At 39.2% G+C, this 24,342-nt stretch overlaps 2 protein-coding genes across 2 annotated transcripts; one reads left to right on the top strand and one right to left on the bottom strand.

Annotated features, from left to right (window-relative positions):
• Nucleotides 1-2,122: 2,122 nt before the first annotated feature.
• gjb9a (gap junction protein beta 9a) lies at nt 2,123-12,461 on the bottom strand. The gene is made up of 4 exons (XM_022211523.2): nt 12,080-12,461; nt 6,484-6,691; nt 3,494-3,795; nt 2,123-3,411 (listed from the first exon to the last, which is right to left on the bottom strand). Exons 2-4 carry the CDS (start codon nt 6,652-6,654, stop codon nt 3,069-3,071), a joined length of 816 nt encoding a protein of 271 aa, XP_022067215.1. The 5' UTR covers nt 6,655-6,691; nt 12,080-12,461; the 3' UTR covers nt 2,123-3,068.
• A 1,571-nt stretch (nt 12,462-14,032) lies between these two features.
• LOC110963258 (protein tyrosine phosphatase type IVA 2-like) lies at nt 14,033-23,303 on the top strand. The gene is given in 9 exon segments (XM_022211525.2): nt 14,033-14,107; nt 14,840-14,975; nt 15,916-16,041; nt 17,324-18,033; nt 18,124-18,216; nt 18,787-18,808; nt 18,811-18,916; nt 20,352-20,426; nt 20,593-23,303. Coding segments are annotated over 6 exon segments (504 nt in total). The 5' UTR covers nt 14,033-14,107; nt 14,840-14,975; nt 15,916-16,041; nt 17,324-17,937; the 3' UTR covers nt 20,705-23,303.
• Nucleotides 23,304-24,342: the final 1,039 nt, after the last annotated feature.

The raw sequence follows: 24,342 nt of genomic DNA, 5'->3' as shown, positions 1-24,342 counted from the left end.
GTGAAATATTTTAAAGTGTGTTACTCAGTGCCTTGCATAACCAGACAGTCCACAATGCTGTCTCACCACGGGAGAACAGTCTCCAGCATGTTTTCATTCTTTTTTTATCTATCACTATTGTCTTTGATGGCGTTAAACCCAGGATGCAGTGATGATGTCCCTGAAAAACAGTGTTAGAAAGTTGTTTTGGTCGACCATTAACATGCAGGGGGAACATTTGGAAATGTTGAGTATCATGCACCTAATTTCCTGCTTTCTGACAAAAATTAAACTAACTTGCAGGATTTGGAGTAACGGAATGCATGGAGCGACGTTAGGTGATTAGCATACAAAAAAGTTTACTTTCATTGTGAAAGTGATCTTATTGCTGTTTCTTTTCTCTTTTCTGTCTTTCACTTATTGTCTTGAGGGGAATTCAGTAAGAACAGAAAGTAATCAAGTTATGCTCACTGTAATATTGTGATACTTGAATTAGGCTACTGACAACATTTAGGTAGTAATTATAATAGAATGCATTCTTTAAGTAACTCTCCCGAGTGCTAATTTGGGCAATTTGTGTTAACCCTAACCCATTTCTGTGTTTTGCTTAGGGAAGCAGCCTCTTTATATGAGCATGTGGCATCTTTACAGCTAAAAAAAAATTGTAAATCATTTGAATTCACTTAGAAAACCCTGACGTTAAGAGCTTATATGTGCTTCAACAAAATTTCTATTCATGTTTCAAATGTCTGTACATCCAGAACATATGTTTGATACTCTATAGAAAAAAAAACTGTCGCTGGTGTTAGCACTGTCTCTCTGTGAATGTGAGTGTTAAGATGGGATTAAGATGGACCTACCCCTCCTCTGAAATCTCAGATAGACACCCATACACACCTAAATATATAGTATCAGGCCATCTAATTCCTGTACTTGAAATCATCTCCAAATTTTTCTGCATATGTTCTCACAATCTGGCTCCTGCTAAATATTTTCCTCAGTCTCCCACTGCAACATAAGGTAGGCCTGGAGGCATTCGTATTTCTATGACAATTGCCTGTCTTGTCATTGGTAAATTATAACCCATCTTATGCTCGTAAACAGCTGTAAAACAAAATCACAGGAAATCACATAAATTCACACTGTAAGGAGGCGTGTGACATCAGCAGGAACTGTGGAGTCCCGTACCAAGATCCGTATGGTTGGTACATCTGCAGCATCAGTGATGTCATCGACCGGCAGCAAAGCATGCGATCTTCCATGTGACAGGTGAGCACAAGTTAAAGATTTCCCTTGTTTATTCACAAATTAAAAATAGAATCAGATACGTAAGTAAGTCAAGGTTTTGTTTGTTAAACTTTGAGAATACTGCCATCTAGTGTTAATGTCACAAAACTATTTTCAATCCATGTTTTGAGCACACTGCATCAGTTTCAGTGTCCTGGTAGTGTGAGTACTATGTCACTGACAGTAAAAGGATGACAAATGAAACTGTCCGACATGAAAAGACTTGACTTTCATGGTTATTTGCAAAAAAGAACACTTAATTCTGCCTCAGCTTTAAATACAGACTACAAATTATTGGAAAACCCTAAAGCCTTGACTCCTCCAGCGAGGGGATCTGGTGATTGTTATGCTGTGTGGGGCATTTTGCTGGTATACTGTGAGTCAACTTGTTAACTTGGATTGAGAGGTTCATGTAGATCAAAACAGAGTTGTTCTGGGTGATCACCTTTGTCCTGTGATGAAGCATTTTTATCCTGATGGAAGGGATCTTTTCCAGGATGCCCCCCTTACATCAAGGGTCAATGAATGGTTTGATGAAACTGGTGGGAATTATATGCATTGAACTTCACAGTTACCAGATCTCATCCCAGATGGACATCTATGAGCGATTTTGGATTGATACCTCCATCATGAAAAAACAAATGTGGGAATATCTTTTGGAAGAACGGCGTTCATCCTCCAGTAAAATTTCAGAGATTCATTAAGCTGTTTTAGAGTTTAAACACTTTACTAAGACGCTCTGTGCGTTTATTTTCTAATTCGCCATTCGTCTGTACATTTGGTAATTAAAGCACTGTAAGGTTGAGGCAAACACTGCATATTTCTTTCTGCAAAGGAAGAGAGTTTGCACAAACACTTTATATTCATTTTTTTTTATTTTACAAGCAGTTAAATATATCACTATAATTGTAAACAACAGCCTGATATAAAAGAAACTATTGGACCACATTAAGACATTCCAGTTGACTTTTAGTCAAAACAGAAATGAGTGTGGGCATTCAACCAAGCAGAAAAGCAGACCTGACCTCGTACTTTAAAATCACTTCGAACTACATCTACACTCTCAATGAAAATTCAATAACTTTAATGGGAATTGTAACAATTGAAAGTCCTCTTACACACACAGAAGAATCAGTAGCAGATGGGGCCTCTCTAATCTCTCCTGTTTTTGCACCTTGTCCATTAATTCACTGATGAGAAAGCTCCAAGAAACTTCCAGATCTAGATTTAGAGCAGCTGTCACAGGGTGAAGAGTTAAATCTTGGTGTGTAGCTCCACACATTGTGCAAGGCACCGGCTCATTACATTTCCAGCCTCATTTTGGACCCGTTAGTTGAAGAAATATGAATGCACAGAGCACCGGAGGCAATCTTTCTCTCAGTCTGACAATTAATAATGCTATTAACATCGAGGAAGATACTGAGTCTGTATTTTGCAGTATTTACAGCGATGTAGAACCTCTATTTAACAGTGATACTGATGATAAACAATGCCCGTCAATCACATCAGTTCATTTGTGCTGTAAAAGGAAGAATGATTTGAATGTAGTTCTATGGTACACCGTTAGAAATGTGATCTCCAACCACTAGTAGTCCTCTTCTTTACAATGTTATACAACACATAAGCAGCCGTTGATGCCAAGCCTTCCCAGAGAGAGCCATGAGTGTTTCATGTTTGGCTGGATCACAGGATCACAATACACAGGAGCCACCCTTTCATCAGTCTTAATACCTATAAGGTAACTGTGTATTCCTTTGGGTCACTCATTATGACAAACCCATGATGTTGTGATCCCTTTGGTCCTACAGTGTTGTACTTATACCACCTTCTCTGACCTTATCCCTCCTGTTTAAACTCAGCTGGCTCTCTGCCAGTGTTGGATCAGTTCTCCGATACTGGGACCTGGGAGGAGCGATGGTGGTGAGCTCATGATGGTCAGCAAACACGACCCTCTCATTTTCATGTCTGACCCTTAACACTTTGGCAATGCGCTTGCCGATGAGATAAATCATCTCGAGGATGCACATAAAGATGCACAGAGCGCTGGATACGACCATGAACAGCATGAAGATCTTCTTCTCCGTTGGACGACTGATGAAGCAATCAACAGTGTTAGGACATGGGTCCAGGGAGCATTTCGACAACCTGAAAGAAAGCAGTAGAGTTTATTATAGCTGGTACAGAACACCACAGTTTCATTGAAGAGATAGTAAGTTCCCATCATTACCTGGGCAGGTCATATCCATGGTACAGCCGGTACAGAATATAGAGAAAAGATGTGTCGAATCCAGCTTTGAAGACCAAACTCAGCAGATATGTCCACCACAGGCCCCCTCTCTTCTTACCGGGGTTGGCGTACAGGTGGGAGCCATGGTTCATCGCCACGTACTTTAAGTCCTTTGCTTCCCGGTATTTAACATGAGCCATCACCATCAGAGACGGACAGGTGACAAAGATAAGCTGCAGTGCCCACAGACGGATGTGGGAGATGGGGAAGAGGTGGTCATAGCAGACGTTGGTACAGCCGGGCTGCAAATAAAGTCAGAGAGGTTTTATGAGCTGTAACTTGCTGGAATTGCTTCTTTCATGATGACTGTAATGTCTCAGGTGGATAAATGAGCAACAGCACAGGTTGTTGCTTTCAAGGCAGAGAAACTTGGGATAAAGAAAGTGGCAATGCTTTTTTTTATTTTTTGGTATGGCTAACCAAATGTCATGAGATGATAAATATAAACCACTGTGCCAGTACCACTGTGCTGAGATATCATGTTGTGAAATGGTTTTAATACCTCTATATAGCAGTAAAAACTAATGATGCCTCGAAACCTGTTGCCACTTTCAGGGGATAAATTGAAGTTTAAAAAACAGAACGAAGAATTGTTTTCCCACCAGGCTTAAAGACAAAAAGGAACCAGTTTAATGAAACAGTTCAAGTATTATTATTTTTTCCAGTTTTCTGTCTGTTTTGCATTTTCTTGGTGATGGGACTGTAACATTTGAACTGTATCGGCATGAATGTACAGGCAGTAGAATAAAGGAAATTATAGCATACAGTCACAACTTAAAAGATAATGCTGATAGCCTATAAAGCAATCAATGTACTGTACACAAAAACATTGAAATGCCACTATTTAAGCACTTATCTTAATTTATAATTGCAGTTTTGATAAAATTTTGGAAGAGAAGCGATAGCTCGTGGTATCTTCCAGTATCCACATTACCATACTATATAGCAAATTAGAAAAAGATTTAGATGGTTAACATACGTAACATATTTAATGCATCATGATAAAAATGCCAGGATGTCCTATTAGTTTGTTTGCACAATGAAAGATACACTATATTGCCAAAAGTATTCGCTCACCCATCCAAATAATCAGAATCAGGTGTTCGAATCACTTCCATGGCCACAGGTGTATACAATCAAGCACTTGGCATGCAGACCGCTTTTACAAACATTTGTGAAAGAATGGGTCGCTCTCAGGAGCTCAGTGAATTCCAACGTGGAAATGTGATAGGATGCCACCTGTGCAACAAATCCAGTCATGACATTTCCTCACTCCTAAATATTCCACAGTCAACTGTCAGCTGTATTAGAAGAAAGTGGAAGTGTGTGAGAACGACAGCAACTCAACCATGAAGGGGTTGCCACGTAAACTGACAGAGCGGGGTCAGTGGATGCTGAGGCGCATAGTGCCTAGAGGTCAGCAACTTTCTGCAGAGTCAGTCGCTACAGACTTTCAAACTTCATGTGGCCTTCAAATTAGCTCAACAACAGTGCGCAGAGAGCTTCATGGAATGTGTTTCCATGGCCGAGCAGCTGCATCCAAGCCATACATCATCAAGTGCAATGCAAAACGTCAGATGCAGTGGTGTAAAGCATACTGCCAGTAGACTCTAGAGCAGTGGAGACGCGTTCTCTGGAGTGACCAATCGCACTTCTCCATCTGGCAATCTGATGGACCAGTCTGGGTTTGGCGGTTGCCAGGAGAACTATACTTGTTGGACTGCATTGTGCCAAGTGTAAAGTTTGGTGGAGGGGGGATTATGGCGTGGGGTTGTTTTTCAGGAGCTGGGCTTGGCCCCTTAGTTCCAGTGAAAGGAACTCTGAATGCTTCAGCATACCAAGACATTTAGGACAATTCCATGCTCCCAACTTTGTGGGAACAGTTTGGAGCTGGCCCCTTCCTCTTCCAATGTGACTGTGCACCAGTGCACACAGCAAGGTCCATAAAGACATGGATGACAGAGTCTGGTGTGGATGAACTTGACTGACCTGCACAGAGTCCTGACCTCAGCCCAATAGAACACCTTTGGGATGAATTAGAGCAGAGACTGAGAGCCAGGCCTTCTGGTCCAACATCAGTGTGTGACCTCACAAATGCACTTCTGGAAGAAAGGTCAAAAATTCCCATGAACACACTCCTAAACCTTGTGGACAGCCTTCCCAGAAGAGTTGAAGCTGTTCTAGCTGCAAAGGGTGGACCGAAGTCATACTGAACCCTATGGATTAGGAATGGGATGTCACTGACATCCATATGCGAGTCAAGGCAAGTGAGCGAATACTTTTGGCAATATAATGTATGTCACAGTGTCTTTATTTCATACTGCAGACTTGGACGGATATATGAGGAAGTAGTCTGTGTCAGTTGCAAAGCTATGTACTTTGTAAGGGCCACTGTCATATGTAAGTAAAGGAAAAAGTATGCAATTTGGAATGCTGGGGTACATTCATACATGCAAACATACAACAGTCTTCAAAAACAGGGGGCATTTCCCATCACACAGTTCAACAGTGTCTTTCATTTGACTCTTCCTACGGATGTTTTTCAAACATCACAGCAAAAGTTCTTAACTAATGTTTTCATTTACAGCTTGTTTTTAAAAATAAAGCCTAATTCCATAACCATGGTGATGTCATCAGGGTTTTTTTTTTTGTACTTTAAAGGCTCCTCAGCAGCTGTAGTCACCAGCTGAAAACATTGCTTCTGGCAGGTAAATAGATGCTCATGTGTCAGATCACTAGTACAAATTCACAAATAAAGGAGTTAGGTGCTAATCTAGGCTGGGGTTACAAACTCGTCAACAGTCAGAGCACTCCTTTAACATATCAGATTTCATCAGTAGACTTGGTGTGGTGTCAATGTGGTGCTTCCTTGTGGGAAACTAATTCTTTCCCCCAACTGAATACAGTTTGAAAGTTAGTACAGGTCTTACCTGGCGGGTATTACACACAAAGTCTTTGCTCTCGTCACCCCACACCCTCTGAGCTGCCACCACAAACACCAGCACACGGAACACAAACACCATAGAAAGCCAAATCCTCCCGAACGCAGTGGAGTATTTATTGACTCCACTCAACAGACTCTGCAGTCCCGACCAGTTCATCCCTGCTGCTGCACTGGGAGACAGACACAAATGCACTCTGTGGAAAAACACAAAGGAAGAAAATTAGCCTCATGTTGCTTTAAATTGACTTTGCTCTCTCCTTAAAATATGATCAAATGCAGACTTTCTGTGCCTAAGGATTAGCCACACCTTGCTCAATCCAACAGATACAAGTGGGTTACATACATGCATGGGCTTGTATGAAATAATTCCTAACAACTCAACAACCCCCCAGGAGAGTTAACATTTAGAAACAGTTTAATTTCACGTCTGTTGGTGTTTGACTGTTGAGTCAAAGCCTGTTTAGTCTCTGAAATGCTTCATAAATTTTTATTCATTCTTATTAATACTATCAGCTCCGCACTAACGAAAGTTCACGGCTCTGTAACTGTAACAACATGGGCACAGGCTGCAGAAAAATAAAGTTGTGCTATACTCATGTGGAGATTTAATGTCTTTGTGAGCTGTTAGCAGCTGCTGATAAATAAACCAAAAATGTATCAACTGCTTTTTTTTCTAACTGACAAACTAAATAATTAAAATGTGGCCTTTTTGTGTGTGTTTATCCAACAGAAACAACAGGAACACAAAGATAAACAAGCAATATGTAATTTTAGGGAAATAAGATCGGTTGCTTTCTTGCTAACAATTCCAGCTAAAGTACAGCTGGAGCTAGCAACCAGCTAGTTCAGTGTTACACAGGTTGCCTGAACAAAAGTTACAAAATCCAGTTACCAGCACCTCTGAAGCTGTGTACTAATAGGGTGACCATATTCTGTTTCTCTGAAAAGAGGACACACTTCCAGCTCGCGCGCGAAAAATTTTCAGCCCCCCCCCCCCCCCCCCCCCCACACACACACACACACACATTTTTAGGGGGTTTCCGTGGATCAGGGGGCTTTCTGTGCTTCAAACTCAGTTAAACAGATATTCTGAATTCCCCAGAAAAGAACACTTTACCTGGATATACAGAAAATAGCCCAAAACACTCACTAACAGTTGCTTTATAAATTATATATATTTTAATTTAAAGCAATTCTCCTAAACAATATAATCAGTCACATACAAATATGGCTTGCTCTAGTCTTTAATAGTTATTGACTCAAGTTGTGTAGGAACACATGTATTCAGATGTTTAACAAAATAAGAAATGATCATCTCTCTTAAGTCTGACACTTACACCTTAGTTAGGAAAAGTGAGGTAGAGTACCATTCTTCAAAATAACCTCCCAATTATCAATTATGTAAAAACAGAAATAATGCCTCAAAATATTACACAAAAAGAAAAAAGAGAGGTAGCCTATTCTTCAATGTTCAGTTAGCCCATTATTCAAAAATAATGTGTCTAATGGCAAATGAAAAAAATATAGAAGTAATGCCTCAAGTCAACAGTCCTTTTTTTTCCTTCTTTTTCCTTTTCTTATTAGCTACAGAGACATAAGTCCCAGCTTTGCAGACTGTACATTCTACCTCCCATTTGACACGACCCGGACGAAAACAGGGGTACTTTTTTCGCATTTCATCAGTGAAATGACATTTGCGTTTCGGTATTTTCTTTCGGTTCGAGTGTTCTCTTGCAGTGTGCCTACCTGCGTGTCAGCGTGCGAGGAGTGAGTGAGGGTGGAGCGCCTCTGTACTGCTTTGTGAATGATACGTCGTTCCAGGGTTTGGCTCAAACTCCGCCTCTCAGATAGCCTAGCCATACTAGACCCAAGTTTCTGATGTCACAAGGGTCTAGGGAAGCTCGACAGTGAGGGAGGCGGGCTAAAAGGTTGTTTATCAAATCCCTCTGCAGCAATTGGGTAGGTATACAACCAATCAACGCAACGAATAGGCTGACGTAGTTCCGAGAGCACCGGTGGATTGTGGCTAAGTCCCATTAGCTTCCCAACCAGCGGAGCCGCGGAGCCAACTGGTATATTAAGGATTTGCCATATCCCGTCGACATAAGTCCAAATACGTCTTTCTTCTCAATGAAACACTTAAGTGCCGTCCTTTGTTTATCTTCAAGTTGAATTTTAGCTTCAGTATGTAATTTGTATTGCGTAGGATAGATTATGTTTTTCTACTTCATCACCTATAAGGAAGTCTGGAGGGGCTCAGAACACTGATCTCCCTTCAGCACAGCATGTTGTCATATTCAGTTGTGATTGCATATGCAAAGTATGTTTGAAAAAAAAGCCACCGTGCCTCCACCTCACACTTGCTGTAGCTGCCCATGTAATTACATATATCTCAAAACTCTAATTCATGATGTCTGTAATTACATTTTGACCGGGCAGAGTTCCAATACAACATATCGATAAAGGACAATGTAGATATCATGAGCTGCATGAACCATAGATATCTGAAAATGGGAATACGACTTGTCATAATTCAGTATCAGATATCTGCAAACATACACTGTGAACATTGGCAGCTGAATTGTAGACATCAGTGAAGAGAAACCACACACATGAATGATAAAAGTAATATCATTTGTCCTGCAAGAATGACACTGTTGATATCTAAAATTACCGGACAGACTAGGAATAACTCAATTATTTCATATTAAAATGGTTTGACATAAAAACCGTGGGCAAGGATTTCAAGGCATGAAATCATTTTCAAATCCAAGAGCGTGGGTTTTCATCGACATCTTGTTTTTTCTTTACCAACACAAGGATGGCTCTTTGCTTTTAAACGTCTCCATCCTTTTTGCCATCTTCATTTCATGATAAGCTAAGCTAAATGGCTATTTTGCTGTGTGTCCTTATTTATCTATTATTGTACAGATTTTTCAATCCTCTTTCTGCAGAAAAGATAAATGTCGAAGAATATCTTTTTTAGTTGATGTTCCTATGGAGTGTTTTTCACTTTCTGTAATCAGATCTTACAAACACCTAAGACCAAATTCCTGTCCCAAAAAATATTGATTCTATCTGTTAATGTGTTTTTGCGATGTGAAATCAATTGGTACAATTCTTAAGGGAATAAGAAATTCTCTAACTAAAAAATTAAGCTTGTGAGAAGCTAGGACAGTGCAGTGAAACTTTAAAAAGACCTTTTTCACAGCAGATGATTAAATTTGTTGAAACAGAAAAAGCATTTATGTCACATTGACACTTAATGAGCCATCATTAATATCAGTGCAACACCTGTTCTTGTTATATAACAAGTCAAAATGTCTGCTGCGATAGAAGACTATAATTAAGTCAATTGTGTGACTGCACTTCCTATAAATTAATTAGGTTTCCCTTTATGCAAAATGTAACTCCTATTGAAATCAACATTATCATGGTGTCTCATTGTAAATAGATTTAATCTTAGCTGGCTGCAGCACGTACACATACTTAACAATTCAAGTACAATGGACCTGCAAGTTTTTTCTGAACACCTAATGAATCTTTTATTTGTCTTTATACTCTATTCAGGCTGCTGTAACTGTACACACAGCTGCTGTGTTTGTATTCAGTAAGAATCAGTGCTGTGTGCTTGTCTGCTGCTGCTGAATAAACACAATGGAAACACAACCATGTGTGCAAAGAATAAAAGGTTCACGGATGACACAGCCTAATGCCATAAAGTCCAGCATAAATATGATTTTAATCATAAAGCTCTTGGAATGTGTGTATGTGTGGTTTCTAAGGCTACGTTACCAAGATACTGAACTACATGTATGTGTATATCAGGAGACATAATATGCTCAATAAGCATATGGTTTTCTGCTGAACTCTCATATTTTCCATTGTTACATAGAGCGTGGCATTAGACTGATGGAAACACTGAATCTTCTTTTGCTATCATATGGTAGACTGGTTTTCACTTTAGCTGGTATAAAATACAATAACAGACACGAGTTAATTAAAATTCCATCCATCCATGATCTTTACACTGCATAATCCTCGTTGGGGTTGGGGAGAGTGGGGGCGGCTGGTGAAGCCTATCCCAGCTGACTTAGGGTAAAGGCAGGGGACACCCTGGACAGGTCACCAGTCTATCACAGGGCTATACATAGAGACAAATAATCACACTCACATTCACACCTACAGACAGTTTAGAGTTACCAACTAACCTCAGCATGTTTTTGGACTGTGGGAGGAAGTACCCGGAGAAAAATCATGTATGCACAGAGAGAACATGCAAAGTCCATGCAGAAAGATCTCAGGTAGGACGGGATGCAAACTGGGGATTTTCTAGCTGCAAGGCAAAAGTGCTAACCACCAAACCACTGTGCAGCCATCATTAAAATATTCATTAAAACTAAAAAAGCCACATATATATTCTTTGTATAAGCTGTAGCCAAATTTTAAACCTGGACTTGTGTTGAAACCAAATTTAATTATCCCTCTAATACATTCATGTATACAGTAGGAGCTCCATAATATTTAGTGATAAAATTACGGAAGGTATGTGAGTTTCAAACAGAAAAGGCACATTGGATGTAAAGTCATACCTGGTTGTACTTTCCCCCATATCAATTGAAAACAACAGAAATAAAATCCATCTGTACTGTGTAACGCTCTGCGTAGGCCTGTATGAGGTGCAGTGGAGGATCAGTCAGTGTTTAGTAAAGAGTAAAATATTTAGATTTCAGAAAACAGCGGTGGCTTAGCACTAAGGGCTTTTCTCTGTTAACACTTCAAACTCTGGATTAACTCCTTTGCCACTTGTTTTTTTACTTTCATACAAAGTAAATAACACTGCTTACAACACCAATGAAGCTTGTCGTGATATTGTTCCCGACACTAACCTTACATTAAACATCAGATGTGACCTCGCTGATGACTGCTTTGATGCACACCTTACCCTTGGTTGACTATCATTAGATCTTATTGTGTTCTGTTATTATATCTGTGTTTTCTTTCAGTCTGTGAGTGTGTAAACTATCAAATTAGTAAAAAACATATCCACTGATAGTGGGATTGTTCCAGCTTTTTATATTACAAAGGGAATCCGAATCTGCTACAAGTCCAAGTGAGTGTTATTTCATACTTTTTTTGTCATTAAAATAAACACACACACACTCATAATTTAAGCAATAGAAACCTATGTACCATAAGTAATAATGTGGAAAATTTCAACTCCCGGCCAAACTCCACCATGCTGTTGTCTGTGTGATCAATCTACAGTTGAATGCCACATTTTCTTTCTTTACGATGTTTGCCCAGTGTCTTCTAAGACTTGAATGTTTTGTGTCTTAGTCATAGCCACAGGAAAAGGTTTGTTGCTTTTTTTCTTTAAGATGAAATCCCAGTGGCTCCCCCATTTGCTGCCATAACTGTCTTGTATCCCTTTTGCTTGATTGTTAAACAGAAGAAAACACATTACTGTACCTCAGCCTGTGTAACATTTAAACACTCATAGCTACAGTGTTTGTTTACTGTTCATTCTTATCGTTGGGATACAGTGAAATTTATGAAAATCAAAGAATAAACAGCCTTACCCGGTGCTGAAACTTCACTCAGACAGTCAATATGTCGATACCAGCAGGAGAAGATTAACAAGGAAGCAGAGAAGCTAAATGTAGAGAGGGGAAAAAGCAGTTTCAAGCCTCCAGCTCCTTTCTCCCTCTGCTTGTCTCTCGTCCTTTCCTCAGAAATCCTGCCAAACCAGATTCAGCCGCTGCTACGTCATTAAACACACGCACATGAACACATAGACTTTACATGTCCTGTCTTGTCAGCTTATGGGAAACAGGGAGACTCCACTCCCTGCAACCCCGGTAACCTAACACCTTATAAATAGGTAAAGAAACAGACACATATGCTGTACTGAGCAGGGCGACAAAATATCCATCGCTGCCAAGAAGAATGCCTGAATGTGTGTTTGTGCGCTTTCTGTGTGTAGGGGAAAGAGAGCAAGGGAGAAGAGAGAGAGAAAAGTGCCACACCCTTTGTGTTTGGATTGAAGAGAGTTATGCAAATGTGTTGAAATGGCAGACAAAGAGGATGAAACAAATTTAAGTTCATTCAAAAACAGTTCAGACAGCTTGAGTAGCCTATGGCATCAGCTTATTTGAAGTTCATAAAGAGTAGCCGAAAGGTTGTGATAGGTAGTAAGTCACATTATATGCAAAATGAATGCCACAGAACATAAGATGAAATGAAGACAAATGGTTCATTATTTGTGAATATGTTATAAAAGAAGTAAAAAGTGTAACCATACAACTTTGTACACAGTTGCATATTGAGGATTTCAAACGTTTTAAACATTTTAACATTTCAGTAAGCTCAGTGACAGAGCCAAGGGTTGGTCCAGGGGTGTGACTCAAGTCCGGCCTCCCCACACAGCCAGTACTGAAGCCAGTTTAGAGGGCTACACACTCACTAACTGTAGAACTGGAGTTAAATCCAGTAAGTATTATTTTTCTGGCTGTTTTTCTGAAACATTTCTCTACAGATGCTGCTGTTCCCATTCAGATGTATTTTAACTACACAGCCACCTCCCATTCATACAGATACAGCAGCAATAGTTCTGACCAACCAGAAAATGTTCACACTGATTTTTGTAGCAATTCATTTATTCTGTATTATTCTAACTAAAAAGTGTACAGATATTAAAATAATGCAACACTTTTTGTGTGTTTGTACGTGTTTTGTTTGTTTTTTGTTTGTCAAATAGTTTATGGTTTAGGTTTAGATGTGGATTCAGTTGACACTATTGCACAGACTCTTAATGACTGTAGAAATGTAACCTATGTTCAGGAATTCTGGAAACAAGTGGTGCAAATTGTTGAACAATGCAAGACTGACCCAGATCCAGCAGCCAAATTTCATTCAAGACAAAGTTCAGATTATGTGGGTGTCCTGAGCAAGTGTATAATATATGCAATTTTCCTATGAAATTTCAGTTGTAATTTTCATATGAGCTTTATTAGTAGTAAAAAAAAAAAGCATACCTTCAGCAACTGCCCCAGGTTAAAATCAACTGAGGGTTATATAAAAAAAAGCTAATCACAATGTATATGAGCTCTTATGTACTTCTAGATGGTAGTCCTGTGTGTATAAAGAAATAGTAGTGAATGACCAAAAAATATGACCAAAAAATATTATATAGCCTATAGCATTTTTTGGGAGGATTCATTGACAAGAATTCAGAGATCATGTTTCTGCTATATGCTTGTTGCAATTACATAGTGCTTTTGTAAAATAAAATTGCACACTCTGTGTCATGATACAGTCATTTTATTTTATTATTTATTTTATTATGCTTGATTTTTTTATTTTATGCTTTTTTTATTGTTGTTTATGTCACTTACTGTTTTGTTTAGTTGTCAAGTTTGTAAGATTAAGATCAAGCCTCACCGGAATACTACAATGTGTGCCTTACGAGTTTTATTTTTCAAAAGCGAGCAACCAGAAGTCGTTGCGTTCATTGCTGCTAACTTTACATTTCTGTTCAACATGTCTCCCTGGCAGACTCCTCTCTGTCATTAGAAGCGCCTGGAATTTTCGTGAAACTACTGCGTTTTGTAAGTATTTCTATTGCGTCAACGTGTTTTAACATCGTTGTAGTAATTTTTCCAGTTGTGTAGCTAATGTTACCTGTTTGAGCAAGGTCGCTGTACTCGCTGTCATTTGGTTGTTATTGAACACCGGTGAACGCTTTAGCCTGGAAGTGTTAGCTCGCTTTTTATCCTGGTAACATGGTTGTTGACCTGGTTTTAAATGACTCGGCTGACGGAGCTTGTGATGACAGACGGCGCTGGTGATTAGTCAAGTGAGACAGTTCCTAAATCATGTGCAAACATATTGTCACAAACTACGTATGTCGTAGCTATTGTTGTTAAAATACTAGGTGCCTTTGAAAACTAGCTACCAGTAACGATAAGCTAGCTGGCTGATTTATGGTAGCAGAAGCTAACGTTAACAGTCAGACCGGCTGCTGTAGAGTGACTGTATTATATAGATATGTAGTTTCTAACACTTAGTACGATGTTATATATCGTTAACTATCGATATCTGACCGTTGACATAATTTAACTAGCTAACTGAATATCGTTATCCGTTATTTTTTTATTTCACACTAAATTCTGTGTAAAACCAGTTAAAATCTAATGCCTTATTATCTAGTAATACCAGCTGCTTTGTCGATATTTTGTGTTAGTTAATCGTACAAGCTAATGGTCATATTTGGAAATACATAATACAGCTACACAAGTCATGTAGCTGACAAACAGTAACATGTTTGTTGTACGCTGCAGGTTAGCACAAAGCTAGCGGGCCGTTGTCAGCCAGGACCCAGAAAAGCAGCATCATCATCAATGGTGTGTCTACATCCCGGAGCCGTCACATTTTCCTGTGTCCGCTCAATGAACTATCTCCTCAGCTCTCAGCACAGTGAGTATTTTACTGTAGCCCCTTTCAGACACGCATTATTCTCCTTTAATTTGAAGGCAACTTTACTTGCCAGCTTCAGGTGTGAATGAGCACCTTTGGTCTCTTTTCTGTGAAAGTTGTCAAGCGCAGTCTTACTAAGTCACGCACACATATACACAAGATCATTATTATTTCCAGTTGCGTGATGGGATTTGATGAATTTCAGCACCAATATTGATCGAGAAACTGCCAAAATCACAAAACACCTTTCCCACTCACTTTGCTCTAGAATTTCTTGTCTTTGAACAAACTGAAATGTCAATAACATTACTGCAGTGCAGACAGAACAGGGAACATTAATTAGACTCACCAGTAATGAATGTAATCCAGACGTTGGCAAAACAGTAGCAGAAGCTGAAGTTTAGTGTGTTGCTTCTCGCTGTTTGTAGAAATTTTTCTGATTTTTTTGAAAACCTGCAGCAGCAAACAGCACCACAATCCGTAAGAGGTTTTTTGTCCAAAGTAAGGACGTTGTGTGCATTTATACATCTAGAACAACAGTAGTCATTTCATTAATGACTCAGCATTATATATTACTTTTGTTTTACCTCAGCCAAGTGAGCTGTCATATACAGAGTCAGAGTTTATAAGCTGCAGCTAAATCATTTGTTACATAGCAGACTTAGATCTAGTTATATAAGTACATTATTATGCGTTATTTCACTAATTGTTCTGTCCAGGCTCACATGTATGAGAAATGTCACACGTGTGCACTGGCTGTCTCGCCACTGTACTGGGTATATCTGAATGAAGCCATGAGGAGCATTTATGTAAAAGTAACTAAACCAACAGTATTACGTATCACGTGTCTGAAAAGGGCTTATGTGTAACTGCAGTGCAGTCCTGTCTGGATTATGAATCAGCACCTTCACTCAAAAAAATTGCACTTTGTTTCTTTCAGGCTGCACATGTATGGCGTTTGCGAGGCTTGGAGGGGAGTTTTGCAAAGCCCAGCACCTGCTGCTTATTGTGGACAAGTGAACAGGAGACACCAGCTAGGCACAAACACTGCCATTCACATTCACAGGTGAGTGGCATAAAAGCTGGTCGTATCCTAATTAAGGAGCCTAATTTAAATTTTTTTTTAACTTTTTGCACTCCAAGGACAGTAGAAAGTAGAGACACATTGAATCATTGATCATACAAGTGCTGATTTTAATGCATGATCACTTATTACTTGGCACTAGCGGTCAACCAAATATCAGCTTGGCCTATTATCAGATCCAATATTCATAGTTTTTCCAGATCATCAGTATTGTATATATAAAATACATTACTTTTGAAATGCGCCACTTTGTCTCTAATGCAGCTACCTCTCTATCTTAAGTCACTCTGTCGTCTCGAGTAATGTCCGCCCCCCCAAATCTGATTGATTACACGTCAAGGTAACTTGCTAATGCTGAAGGATAAATGTTGAAAAGCTCTCTTTTCATTAACCCGTTGCGCTTCAGTGTTCTGCCCGCGGTACACTTCGAGATCTGCATAAGCAATTTGCTAAATGTCTGAAACTGCAAACGCGATTATACAAACACTATATGCCGATGGAAAGCTTAGATTCTCATGAATCCACCGGTATAAACCACTTTCAGATATGATTACCACAGCGGTAATATAAACACATTTGTCCGACAAACAATGAATATCCATCCATCCGTTCTCTATACGCGGCTTCAACGTACACAGCGCGACTCACATTTCCGGGTTCATTATTACACACAGATGAAAATATTCCACAAAAAACGGCCATAATCCAACCTTGGACATCCAGATGACACAAGCCAGTAAACTATTTTGTCCAAAACATGTCTTGAAGTCGGTATATAATCCACGAATAGGTCGTTTTCGAGGAAACGCACCTCGCGATGCGCGTCCAATGTTCCCTGTATTTCTCGTCATATTTTTATTTACAAATAGAATATTAGCGATTTTTTTGTACTGAAAATGGCTAGAATTGACTGCAGCTTAAAGGGCTACACACCCAGTGAAGTTTTGTTTTAGAATTTGCTCTATTGAAATTGTAACACAGACATTTTTGTTTTGCTGCAAACGCATTTTCGTTCCAAATATTGGTTGCTGTTAATTGATACTGGCCCTGAAGAAACTATTATTTGGCCACTACCAAGCACTGAATGGCTCAGGAGCAAGTGCCAGAAGTTAAGACGGCAACACGTGGGGAAGTAGTCGTCAGTTAACATCACATTAGAATCAGATAGGTCATTAGAGTTTAGCATATTTCATACTAATAAATAAAACTGCCTTGAGTCAGTCGTGCTTTAAGAAGTATAAAAATGATCTGTCTGTCCTCACAGGTCCTTACTGCCATCCTGTTCAACCCATATGAAGACAAGCCAACCTTCAGTCTGTGACCTGTCCTGGGGAGAAGGGGAGGCATTGGTTTTAGCCCAGGAGTTTCCTCTCTGCTCTCTTCCTTTCCTGCTTTTCCTTTCTTCTTCTGCTCTCATTTGTACAAGTCGTCTCTGAATGGGCTAACAGATTTGAAAGAAAGGATAGACAGATATTTTTTCCTGTCTTCAGTTTTTTTCCACTCTTCAGGACTTTAGGTGTCTTCTCTCCACACTTTTTGATTTCAAGTCTGCTAGATTTGAAGTTTTTTTTAATTAACAAGCCAATTTAAATTTTTGTCTGTTATTGCCAAGAAAAGTTTCTCCCCTTGAATTGTTTGTTTTTGTTTAGGAGTTTTGTCAAAACAAGAGAATATTTTAAATTTTGCACCCATAGACGATACTGACACATTAGTAAAATTCTGTGTAATTTGTATTTCTTTCAGTAGAAACATTATTTTTTACTTTTTTAAACACTCGGAAGGGTTTTGCTTGAAGACCTTGTCTGTTCCTCCATTCTTTGATGCACAGTACTTTTCAGACCTTTATTGTTTATTAACAAAACTTTTGTGGGTCTAAAAATGAACCGACCGGCGCCAGTGGAGATCTCCTATGATTGTCTGAGATTCCTCATCACGCACAATCCCACCAATGCACAACTGGGAAGGTTTATAGAGGTAAGACATGTTTAACTTTTCTCAGTTTGTTTTTAGTTTCTGGAAGGAAAACAGGCAACATATTGTGTTAAAATGTGCGTTGATGTGTAGGATCTAAAGGCATTCGGAGTAAACACCCTGGTGAGAGTGTGTGCTGCTACATACGACAAGACACCGGTGGAACAAGAAGGCATACAAGTCCTGGTGAGCAATGCATATACAGTTCTCAGCAGTGCTCGAAGGATGACAAGGAAAAGTACCATCTGTAAACAATGACTCACTGTTAAAGTGTTAAATGGCATTTCTGTCATTTAAAGATTAGGCCTACTTACAGCACAAAAGTCAAAATAAATCTAGAACTTAAATCCAACAATGGCATAGTTTTGCATGATTAAATGAACTCTTTCAGCAAAGTAAATAAAATGAGCTTGATCTACAGGATAGTCCACTTTGAATGTTATGGAAAAAAACCAAGCACTTTCGGTTTTCGTCCACTGCATTCCATTTTTTAAAAAATGGTAGCAGTAGGCACAACAAGCCATAAACTGCTTCCTTTTCTTTCAAGATTATTAGCAGAGGGATTTTCAGACATAGTTACTGATCAAGTGGAAATACTACGGATACTCGTGGAACATTCAGTGTCCAGTAAGACCTTCATCCTTCAGCAGTACAATAACAGAAATGCAGACTGTAATAGTTTTTTCCAGAAAGTCACAAAGGGTAATTGGCCTACAGCAATGATAGAATGTAAAGAAGGCTCCATCTTCTTTCCAGGACTGGCCGTTTGATGATGGCTCCGCCCCCCTGACCAGGTGGTTGATGATTGGCTGTCCCTGCTGCAGGCAAAGTTTAGAGAGGAGCCCGGCTCCTGTGTGGCTGTGCACTGTGTTGCTGGATTGGGAAGGTCAGTGTGAAGTTGACACACAATCGATTACATAATGTTTCTTACTCATAAAGTGGCTTGTTTTTGGGTGTGATCTTGTTTTTTAGTTGTTTTTTCTGTTATTTAGTGCATAGTCAGTTACACATTATAAAGCTTTTCAGTTCTTTCTCGAACTGCAGAAACGGCTCCAGACTGCAACCAAAATGGTTCCGCATGCAACTTTTTTCTTGGTAGTGTGCGAGCTAAAATTTCATATGGTGGTATTCATGCGAGTGAATGAGGATCATTAAGCTGTTTTGGTGTCAGTCTGACAGTTACTGCAGTAGCCACGGTGGTGGAAAGTAGTGTCAAACTTCTTCCGTGGCTCTGTCAGTCTGTCGCTGCCTGATGCTTAAAACAAACCATTGAAGCTGTTATGTGTTTCAGCGGCAAAGCAGTCTGAAGCTGATCATTTTAAAACCCTTTTCTTTTGGCTGTGGAGCTTCAGTAGCACTAAACAGCAATCTTTTGAAGCTTTTAGAGATGCCATGAATCAGGTGAATTCGATTTATTGTAATATCAAGCCATCAAAGTTAGTAACGTCCTGCATTATTACCCCAGAGCGTCCCACATTTCTCTTTATGTTCTTGTTCTTAATATTTAGATCAGTTGTAACTATTCTCCAAGCAAAGTCAGTGCAGTGCAAATGGGCAATAAAAGCAGCTGCATCAAGATAATTGGGCAACAGACATAACAGAACAAGCTAAGTTTGGTAAGATGTGTTGTATTGTTTTGTGTTTTTAACACCATCAAATAGCCTTCCACCTTAAGCATTCAGGCGAGGTTTTGTCCTTGTGCTGGTAGACCAGTTTCAAATTGTATACTTGGCACACAGCAATTGTTCTGACATCACCCAGTTTAAAATGTTCACACGCAGCTGAGGTCTTTGGCATTTTATCTTCCCTTTAACTGCCAAGGTGAATTGAAGCGTTCAGTGCTAGAGAGAGAGATGTCAGGTTGCCAAGGACAGGTGTATACACCTCCACATTTTAATAAGGCAATTAAAAAGTATAACTGTAGTACAAGAATGTGCTCACAAAATGTATTTGTTGTAAATCTTTATTACAAATAAATAAACAATTGGAATTCCCAGAATTCAAAAATGAATACTTACACAACAAATTAGTATCTGAATAGCAACATGTTCAGATGAAACCCAACTTATTTACAGACTGCTTCTTAGTAGCAGTCACTGTAAAGTTATGACAGTGTCTAGATAGTGTCTTTGATTGACAAAGCTCTAATTCAGCCTTCAATACATTTATTTGACAGTAAAATGTATGACTGTTTGGCGTTGACAACCACAGCAAAAGATGCCAACTAGCACAGTGGAAGTACTGCTTTGAAAGTCTGTGGTTTGTGCACAGCTACAGGGCCTAGAACTGTTGTTTTTAATCTAGTTGTTATTTGTCCTCAGAGCTCCTGTGTTGGTGGCCCTGGCTCTAATTGAGTGTGGGATGGAATATGAAGATGCAGTGCACTTAATAAGACAGTGAGTACTGGGCTCTGATTCAGCTACTTCATTTCTCCTGATACCAGCAACAACTGCACGCTCTTTTCATTTACTGTGTTCAGCACCATCCCTGTTCACTCGTGTGTCATTATTTTAGTGAGAGTTATTTTGTGGTTTGAGCATCGTCTCTCCATTCTTTTACCAGGAAGCGTCGTGGAGCATTGAATGCCAAGCAGCTGCATTACCTGGAGAGCTACAAGCCTAAACTGTGTCTGCGCTCCAAAGATGCCAACGGACAGAGCTGCTGTATACAGTAGGAATCTAAAGAAAACGGAGGTGTTAGAAGTTTAAATTTCTGTTCCTTGCTTTGTAACTTCACCTGCACATGTAGCAAAAGCCCACAAATATTAAAGTCAAGCAGAAAGAATTAAAAGTTTGTTTGTCTGTCCAAATTAAAAACATTTATTCCCATTTTTTTCTGCCAGTTCACTGTTGGAGGTGCAGATTCAAGTGATGCTGTTGTTCTGATTTAAAATTCTAACTTTGGGATCAGACTTTATGAATAATTCAGCGTCTGTCGGCCTGACAATGTGTTTGACAGTTGATTCATCTTTTTATATAGTCTGCAGCTTGATATTTGTCCTAAGCTACAACACAGAAAATTCTGAATAAATAGTTGGCAGCACAGTATGAGCGTTCTGAGGCTGGCGGGTTTGTTGTACATCAATCCACACAGCGGCTGGGAACTGGTTTATTTATTTATCTGAATCTATCCTCACTGACTAAATCAATGTCATGCAGACAGAATGATGCACACATGACTGAGAATTCACATAAAATATACAATATTTAATAAATGTGCTTAAAGAAGATTAAAAGATTTGAAGGAGTGTGTCGTCAGTTTGATGCAAATGTGAGATGATGTATTAAACAAGTGCAATCTATCTGCATATTGTATGTCCCAGATCAGACTCATAAGCGTCTGCTTGTCTAGAACAAACTCACGTTGGCTATAAATGTTTGGCACTGACCTTCATTATATCACCAAATCAAGTAGACCAACATGTAAAAGATCAGTTGGTGAATGTATTGATAAAGGAACACTTAGAGGTATTGATAGATTGTTCTATTGGCTGTCATGTCTTAAGAACACAAAGTCATCCTTATATCCTTAGTGGTTCTGTACTTTGTGCTTCCATTCAGTGTGTGAAATACCATGTGACATGTTGGCCACTGGATTCATGTCGTGATACAAGAACAGATCCTGCTGTGTTTTTTGTTTTACTATTTCTTTGTTTCTTAGTACAAGGACACTTAAAAAAAAAAACTTTGCCCAAATTGAATTAAAGAATTTTACCTGTATTTAAATTTGGTGCACAGTTTTTTTTGGCCGTTTTAATTATGCAGAAAAGCAACACAGAGATTAAATGCATTTATTATCACATATATACCCATTGCAGAAAATTTAATTGTTGTTTCATAAGACAACAAAAAACACGTGTTGCAATGTTACATCATCAACCTGTAGTATTTTAATGTTTCTGCACATGTGTCAACAGGTATTGGTTTTCTCTATTTTGCACCTTGCATCATAATTTGTTTGCTGTTTGGGCCAGCTGCCAGCCTGACTATGGACTTTTCACAGCTAATAGACGGTGTATAACCTTAAGACGATACAGACTGGAGAGACCTTGGTTCAGTTGACTGGGCTAGCATCTCTCCAAGCGCCCATGAAGTTGTAAAATGTTGGCCAGCTTTAACAATACGGAATCAGGCTCCTCAGAAGGTGGCCAATGTTTTGCCACAAATAAAAGAGAAGATTTGTTGACCTGTTGCACTGATTTTACAGAGGGTTGTTTTGCCTTCGCTGATCCATTTCCACGGATAATAAGCAAACCTTGTTCTTGTCCTTTTTTAAATAGCTGCCTAGCATCTGGCTTCTCATTTTATCCATTCTCAGAAAGTAGCAAACATTCACTTTTCCCGCAGCCTAACCAGCCTAAGTTTCCTCTTTTGACATCAGACATCAGATCAGGTATTATTTGTTTTTATATTCAGCCTTGTGGGAAGTCACTACCACACCACAGACACGTTCAGCTGGATACCCTGTAAATCAAACTTGTAGGCTCATTGGATTCCATTCAAATGCTATGATTACAATAATATATTATTATTCACTGCCATAAGGAGCAGCACAGAAAATGTCAACAACACTGAATGGGCACTTACAAAATATCATAGTGGTGTGAGATCTCTTCTCTCAATGAGGAAGCCCAAAACCTTCGTAATTTGCACACTCCTTCGTCTTCTTCATACCCAATGATGAGCAAGAATATCTGATTCAATGGCAGCATAGAGTATTTGATGTTAATCGTCCTGCTGACTCTTAAGCATAGATTATATTGAGTGCTAATCTGCATTATGACAGTCCAGCCTACACTGTTACATGATAGTAAGTCCATGCAAACACATGAGCATTTACTATTAGGGGCAAGCTAGCATTTAAGTAAGAAAAGCAGGGAGAGTGACCTTTTACGATAATCTTGGTACCCCAGGTGTCGTCACCAGTCAATAGGACAATCTCTCAAATACTTTGTGTGTTCCTGTCAAAACAACCACATAACAAGACTGTGGAGCCAACATGGCTGCCACTGTAACCTTAGTGGCCATAGTTCTCATCTATCTTCGGCTCTAGTTCTTCGGTCAGCTGCTGTGTTCGTAAGATGCTCTTGGTCTTTGTGATGTTATTATTTTTATATAGTTTTTCATTTCTTTCCCTTGTACCTTGTACCTGTTTGTACCTGTTATTTATTTATTGATTTTAATGTGTTTCTTTGTGAAAAGTCCGTCTGATGGAGAAAAAAAAAATCTATTAGTCTTCTTGGAAAATTAAAGTGTTTAGTAATGTAACTGTCACTTTTTGTTTGTTTGTTTTAACACAGCCGACTGCACCTGCACTTTGTCCTGATGTCAGTTCAGTGTCTTTGTTTGAGTGTGAGTTAAGAAACTAGCCACAGCTATCATTTTTTAAAATCTCCATATGTGTTCACTTAAAATGAATTAAATTCTTGAGATAATTTCAGATTAAGACCCATATTGTCAAACCACATCATAGCAATAATGATATGAAGAAAATCTAACCGAGCTTTACAAAGTGCCGGTCTGCTTCTGCAGCAGTTGCAGGTCACAGCGATTGGACGGTTGTGTGTTTCAGCCCAGCTTGAGGCTGAGCCTGACCTGACCTCAGTGCGTCCTGTGTGTGCACTACACAGAGTGGGCCTGCCTCTGGCGGTGCTGATGCTGTGTGAATGTGTTTATCGAAGTGGAATCGCAGCATCGCATGGAGCCAGTGGATGATAGATGGTCGATTGGGTTTATTGAATGACCTGACACCACACGCACAGAACCTAACCTTGAACAAATCCCCAACAGTGGATTAATACAATAAAAATCATATGAAAGACAACTGACTGAATTTCGAGAAGTAGGAACTGTATTTATTTCGCAGGACTTTTGGTTAGAATTAATTTCTGCCGGGTGTAAATCATTAGCTGGCAATTGAGTTAAAGGCTAAATTAAAAATCTAGTGACTTAAAAGGTTTTTATTCAGGCTGTGCACACAGTTTATGTTTGACATATGTGACTTAAGCCAGACTTAATTTGCTTATGTCTGGGTTAAGTTATGCCAGACTGAAATGAATTAAGTAGACTTTCCATTGACCACCTACATGGGCTTATACACAGAAATGAAAACATATTCCGTCCTCCTGAGCAGTTGGTCCAGAGTTGTTGGTTCCTGATCTGGGCAGTAGAGGGTGGTAATGTCCTTTCACATGCTGCGCTTTATATGTAAGTCATTTACACTGAGGTTGAGAAATAGAAAGGACACTTTTTAAAAAGATATTTTAAATGTGTTTCTGGGACATTTAACAGTGAATCCACGTTTGTTCACAAG

This window comes from Acanthochromis polyacanthus, chromosome 1 (genome assembly GCF_021347895.1).
Source record: "Acanthochromis polyacanthus isolate Apoly-LR-REF ecotype Palm Island chromosome 1, KAUST_Apoly_ChrSc, whole genome shotgun sequence".
Lineage (NCBI taxonomy): Eukaryota > Metazoa > Chordata > Actinopteri > Pomacentridae > Acanthochromis > Acanthochromis polyacanthus.
This window is presented reverse-complemented; position numbering and strand designations above follow the sequence as displayed.